The following is a 6,705-nucleotide window of genomic DNA, read 5'->3' on the forward strand; positions in this document are numbered from 1 at the left end:
GTGGGTGTGTGTGCAGCTGTGGGTGTGGGTGTGGTCGTGTGCTCTGGGATGTCTATTGAGGTGCTGTACGCAGTGGCTGTGGGTGTGTGTGCAGCGGTGGGTGTGAGTGTGGCCGTGTGCTCTGCAGTGTCTGTTGAGATGCCGTACACAGTGACTGTGCAGTGACTGTGGGTGTGTGTGCAGCTGCGGGTGTGGGTGTGGCCATGTGCTCTGCGGTGTCTGTTGAGATGTCATACACAGTAGTGTGGCTGCCCATGGCGTGTGGCAGGGTGTCAGGAGCCATGGCTGGGCTGTGGGTCAGTCCCTGTGCAGCTGTGTTGGGGGGTGGCCGGCCGTGGCCGGCTGGGGGGCTGTAGATGTGTCCCTGTATATGTTGTGTGTGGTTGTTTGTGTGCGTGTCCTGTGTGGAGCTGTGGGTTGGTCGTGGAGTAACAGGAGTGGCCTGTGTGGTGACCTGTGTCTGTTCCGCAGGGATACCCCCGGCCAGCGGCACCGGAACCCTCCAGATCTATCTCATTGACATCAACGACAATGCCCCTGAGCTGCTGCCCAAGGAGGCGCAGATCTGCGAGAAGCCCAACCTGAACGCCATCAACATCACAGCGGCTGACGCCGACATCGACCCCAACATCGGCCCCTACGTCTTCGAGCTGCCCTTTGTCCCGGCGGCTGTGCGGAAGAACTGGACCATCACCCGCCTAAACGGTGAGCCCGCCTTAGGCCACGGGGAGGGTCAGACCAGCCTGGGTTGCAGGCCCCTGGGAGACCCAGCTGGCCTTGGAAGAGTGAACACCAGAGGTGGGCGACGGCCCTCCAACAGGACTGTCCCACCAAGGCTGGGGACACTGGCCATGCTTCAGCTGCTCAGCCTTCTTCACCTGGCCCTGAGGAGGCCACCAAGTCATTCCCAATTTCTTGCTGCTTTAATGAGCCCAGCCGTGAACATCCTTGCAGCTCTGCCCATGTACATCCATGACAACTTCCTGTGCCAGTTATCCATGGACTGGACCCTGACCGATAACGTTTCCTTAGAATACTTCCTTGGATATGGATTTGTGGTATAAAAGGATATCAGAATTCTCAAGGTCTGGCAGTACGGTGAAAACGTGCTCTAGACATGTCTACTTCCATCGGGAGAGTGCCTGTTTTCTCAAACCCTACCAACACTGAACATTATTGTTTTAAAATAATATTGTATTCTGCTACCTTTAGGCCAAAGTCATTATTTCCATTTGTATATCTTGACTACCAGTGGAAATTTTTTTAAAATATTTATTGGCCATTTTTGTTTCTTCTGTAAATTGTCTGTTCAATGACTTTGCCTATGTTTTCTTTGGGGAGTTTCTTTTTATTGATTTGGTAAAACTCTTTATGTATTCAGGAAATTATTTCTTCATCCTACATGTTGCAATTGCTTTTTGGTCATGTCTCCAAGGCCTTTTTTTTTTTTTTTTTTTTTTTTTTGAGACAGAGACTCACTCTGTTACCCAGGCAGGAGTGTAGTGGCACAATCTCAGCTCTGCAACCTCCACCTCCCAGGTTCAAGCAATTCTCCCACCTCAGCCTCCCAAGTAGCTGAGATCACAGGCTCGTACCACACGCCAGGCTAATTTTTGTATTTTTTACTAGAGACAGGGTTTTGCCATGTTGACCAGGCTGGTCATGAACTCCTGACCTCAAGTGATCTGCCCACCTCAGCCTCCCAAAGTGCTGAGATTACAGGCGTGAGCCACCACACCCAACCTCCAATGTCTTTTAACTTAATGATGTGTGGTAACCAGACAGATATTTCAGATTTCCATGCCATTGGACTTAGTCTTTTCCTCTGGACGTCTTGCTTGGAAGGGAGGGCCAGGCTCTGGCTGAATGTTTACTGTTCCTTTGCACCAGGTGACTATGCCCAACTCAGCTTGCGCATCCTGTACCTGGAGGCCGGGATGTATGACGTCCCCATCATCGTCACAGACTCTGGAAACCCTCCCCTGTCCAACACATCCATCATCAAAGTCAAGGTGTGTCCATGTGACGACAACGGGGACTGCACCACCATTGGTGCGGTGGCAGCAGCTGGTCTGGGCACCGGCGCCATCGTGGCCATCCTCATCTGCATCCTCATCCTGCTGAGTGAGTGTGGCTGAGCACCAGGGTGGGTGGGGGCATTGCAGATATGAGTGCCCTGTCCCAGGGATGGTGGGCAGAGTGGGGCCTGGGTTTCACCCTCAGCCCGCATCTCTCAGCCTTATCTGTCAGGAGTCCTTCAGAAATGCAGTTGAACTGGTCCATATGACAATGGGAAATTGGAGCCTCCCATTACTCTCAAGTCTGGAGGTGCAGGTTGGCCCAGGCATCTCCCAAGGCCTGGCCCCTTTCCACGGCTCCACTCTGCTTCCCAGAGCCCCTGTGTCCTGAAGCTGTTGCCCTCCAGGACCTGCGACGCCTATGGGCAGCTCCCAGGTGGACTTAGCAGAGGGAAGGTCAGCCCTGCCTGTTAGCATCCCCATCCAAAGTCCCAGGACACTCTCTGATTGGACGGGTTTGGGTCACATACACACCTTGGAGCCAATCACCAGTCAAGGAATGGAGTGTTCTCATTGGCTCTGCCCAGACCATATGCTCTAGTAGTTTCCTGAGTTTCCCAGAACCACATGGGTTCCCCAGCAGGCCTGAGGGCTGGGGGGGTGCCAGGGGAGGTGCTTGAAAATGACCCCAGAGGTCCCTCTTCCCATCATCCCTCATGGACAGTCGCCCTGGTCTGTGTTAGCCCAGGGATCCCAGTGGGAGGCAGGACAGGGAAGGGTTCGGTCACCACCTCCCCAGTTCACACCCAAACCAGAGGGTCCCCCACCACGTCCAGAACAGGCTGAAGCAGGTGCCAGGCCCCTCCTGCAGATCTGGCCTGTAGCTGACTTAAGACCCCAGGGACCAACGTCAGCCCTGTCCAAAGGACGTCTGCGTTATGAGGACTCTGCTTTCTTCCCCATTCCCAGACCTATCACCCCTCAAAAAGCCGGTTTTTAATTCTGAGGCTTGTTTTGAAAGCCGTTCAGTGTCATGGGCTCCGTTGTATGATCAGGAGTGGAAAGAGCCCCACAGAGGTTGGGAAGAGTCTCCGTAGCAAAGGTGGGGTGTCCTCACCGACGCCCCCTGCTCTGAAGACACCGGGGCCAGGCCCAGCCAGAGGGCCCTCTGTGGGCAGGGCCGTGAGGCCTGATTCAGCCGGGTGCCTGGCCAGGGCGGGAGACCTGGGCCACTCGCAGTGGAGGCCAGCCACAGTGGGGCCGGGGCCAGGGTCAGCAGCAGATCCGCCTGCTGCCCGGCTTCTGTCCATTCGTGGGGACCTCAGCCCTGGTGGGGTGAATGGGGGTACCCGGAGTGGCCTCCCCTCCTCCACACTCCTTCTCTCAACGCTCGCTCATCTTGTCTGCCCGGATGAGTCTGGGGTGCCAGCTGTGAGAGTGGAGCTGACCCCTTCGAAGCTTCCGCTGAGCCAAGACTAGAGCAGGCTCCAGGTTCCAGGTTCTCACCGAGCCGCACCTGCAGCAGGTGGTTTCTCCCTCCGCCTGCCCTTCCCTCTCCACCATCTGGGCCAGGTCAGGAAGTATCCTCCAGCTGTCACCTCACCCTGCACAGGCAGGAGGGATGCCACCAGTACCCACAGAGCTCCTCCCAAGCCTCCGCTCAGCTTCAGAATCCTCCTCACGGCACTCAGGCAGCCACAGCCAGTTAATCGGGTTGGCAAAAAACAGCCCTCCTGATGGGGGGTCACCACCCCTCCCGCCTCCGGGCTCGCCCTCTGCAGTACATAAGAGCACACCTGTGACTTCTGGGCCTCAGCTGTTACATCTGTGACGTGGGAGGTGATGGGAGGCTTCGGGAGGATGCAGTGGAGTGGTTTGTGCAGACATTTACTGGGGGCGTGGGCCGCGTGACCTGCTCCTGGAGCCCATGCCCGGTGCATTGCCAGGCTTGCAGATGGGTGCGCCAGGCTCTTCCTGCAGCAGAGGCAGCCAGGGGTCCAGAGTGAGCAAGGCTGTTTAGGGGAGCCAGGCCTGGACACGGACCTCGGAAGGCAGGGGGAGGCCAGTTCAGCTTGGGGGAGAGGGTCCCCTCCATCCACCCCACAAGGGGGCTTTACCTCTCTTCAGTTTCCACATGCACCTGAACTTCTAAGCCTGTCCCCCAACTCCTCTGGGTGGTGGAAAGAGCCCCTCTGAGTGACCCCTTGGTGCTGGTTGGGGCTGCCCTTCTGTCCAGCAAAGCCCTGGACTGACCCCGCCCCAAGGGCCCTCAGGAAGCAGGATCCCTGGATCCCCTCTCTGGGCCCCTCTCCTCCCCTGCCCCCTCCCAGGGCGGAGCCTCTTGCAATATGGGGGAGTCCATCTCCCTCCCTCAGTGATTCCTGCCAAGACACTGTGTGCCTAAAACCTCACTTCCACCTCCTTTGCCAAAGCCGTCTCCCCTCCTGCTGCTCAGAAGAGGGACTCAGAAAGACTTGGGGGTGCACCCCTCAGCCCCCCATGTCCTCCTGCCCCCAGGCGGTGAGGGGCGCCCTGAGCTGGCTGCCTCCTCAAAAGGGGAGTGCAAGAGGAGGGCGAGTATGTAAATCAGTGTCTCAAAATGTAGCCCAGTGCGCAGGCAGTGAGCTGGGTAGAGGGCCTGAGCCAGTGCGGCTCTGCCTTGGAAACTCATGCACACACACACAGGCATGTACACACAACGTGGGCACACATGCAGAGACACGTGGGCACACATGCACTATGCACGTGAACACATGCTTGCACTCACACCCCATGAGCATACACAGACACACGAAGTACACATGAAGACATGCACAGACATGCACACACAGACCCATGCAGACTTCTGTGTGCACATACACACACAAACACACGAGCACACACATACACAGATCTACATGCTCGCACAGGCACACGCATGTGCAAGCCTTCATATACACATATTCCTGCGGATACATGTATGCATGGTTACACAGACATGCATGAAACATCTACATCCACAAATGTGCACGCACGTGGGCCGCACATGTGCACAGATGTGTGTCCTTGCACACCCAGGCCTGCATGTGCAGAGACACATGTGCGTGTGCAATACAGGTGTGCAAGCAACATGGGCACAGAGTCATGCCTGTGTGCCACCTGCATGCACATGCCCACACAGACACGTGGCAAACAGAGGCATGCGTGTGCACACATGCGGCACACCCACACACCCTGCTCACGGGCGGCCCTCCCCCGCAGCCATGGTCCTGCTGTTTGTCATGTGGATGAAGCGGCGGGAGAAGGAGCGCCACACGAAGCAGCTGCTCATTGACCCCGAGGACGACGTCCGCGACAACATCCTTAAGTATGACGAGGAAGGTGGCGGCGAGGAGGACCAGGTGAGACCATGGCCCGCCTCTGCCTCCCCACAGGAGGCCAGCTCTCACGTGTACCAGTGTCTCAGCAGGGCTTGCCCTCGGGTTTTAACAGTAAGACATTTCAACCCTTTTCACCAGTGAGGGCGCCAGGCAGGGGAGCAGTTTCCTAGTCCGACCGCCCTGCCCACGTTTGCATGTCTAGCCTGGGCTGAGCTGTGCACACTGCACCTGCATCCCCCACAGGGGATCCTGGGACCCCTCCCATCCTCTCGCCTTCCTCCCTCCCACTGCCAGCCCCTGCCCAGTGCTGCCCCATGCCCTGGAGGGGAGGGGGCTCTGGGTTGGCCAAGGATACCGATGCCCACTCACCTGATTGCTGCTGTGTGTGGGGTCTGTCGAGTGACCAGGGGCAGTGGCCCGGGAGGGTAGACTATGAGAGCTGCTGGTTGGAATCTGGGTCTGCCCTTGGCCTTTCAGGGAATCGGGGCAAGTCCTTAAACCCATCTAAAGTTCAGACCCCTCCCCACCCACAACACGACCATAACGAGTGTGAGGAACGTGCCTTGCGGAGACCCAGCTCCTGGCCACCTGAGCACGCGGGGCACATGGTCAGTGAGCAGCGTGGTGGTGGGGTCACTCGGGGAGAGCCCCAGGCCATGGAACACCGCCAGGCACAGCCCCCATCCCTGCTCAAGGGATTGGGGTGAAGGGCGAGGAAGTGGGGCATTGTGGAGGGGCACAGCAGGGGACAGCATGGTTCTGTGGGATGCTTGGAGACCAGGCCACAGGGCAGCGGGCAGCGGGCAGCGGGCGCATCTGTGGCCCAGGTCACAGAACAGGATGCAGGGCGGAAGAGGGGCTTGGCGGATTCTTGTGGTGCCCCTGACTCCTCCCGGCTCCCTCCTCCAGGACTACGACCTCAGCCAGCTGCAGCAGCCGGAAGCCATGGGGCACGTGCCAAGCAAAGCCCCTGGCGTGCGTCGCGTGGATGAGCGGCCGGTGGGCGCCGAGCCCCAGTACCCGGTCAGGCCCATGGTGCCGCACCCAGGCGACATCGGTGACTTCATCAACGAGGTGTGTGCCCCTCAGCAGTGGGGGGTCCCGGGCAAGGTGTCTCCTCTAAAACTAAAATTCTAGTAGCACACAAACAGCAGCCGTCTCCACAGTGCCGGTAGCCGCCATGGGGAGGAGGCGGCTCAGACCCGGGTTCCAGGCCCAGCCCTGCCCCTCCAGCTGGGTGGCCTGGGCAAATCACCTCCCCCAGCCGGCTCTCTTTCCAAGGACAAGGATTCCTACCTGTGAGCCAGGCGAAGGATCAACACGCAGGG

At 58.3% G+C, this 6,705-nt stretch overlaps 1 protein-coding gene across 2 annotated transcripts in view; it reads left to right on the plus strand.

The window, feature by feature from the left end:
• CDH4 (cadherin 4, type 1, R-cadherin (retinal)) overlaps positions 1-6,705 on the plus strand; it is a 501,882-nt gene that overhangs the window by 493,888 nt on the left and 1,289 nt on the right. For both annotated transcript variants that reach the window (XM_011992340.1, XM_011992341.1), the window contains exons 11-14: positions 472-705; positions 1,891-2,124; positions 5,259-5,398; positions 6,287-6,451. In XM_011992340.1, coding sequence (XP_011847730.1) covers positions 472-705; positions 1,891-2,124; positions 5,259-5,398; positions 6,287-6,451 — 773 coding nt within the window. The remainder of the gene's footprint in view (positions 1-471; positions 706-1,890; positions 2,125-5,258; positions 5,399-6,286; positions 6,452-6,705) is intronic.

The sequence above is a fragment of the Mandrillus leucophaeus genome, unplaced genomic scaffold, assembly GCF_000951045.1.
Source record: "Mandrillus leucophaeus isolate KB7577 unplaced genomic scaffold, Mleu.le_1.0 Scaffold41, whole genome shotgun sequence".
Classification (NCBI taxonomy): domain Eukaryota; kingdom Metazoa; phylum Chordata; class Mammalia; order Primates; family Cercopithecidae; genus Mandrillus; species Mandrillus leucophaeus.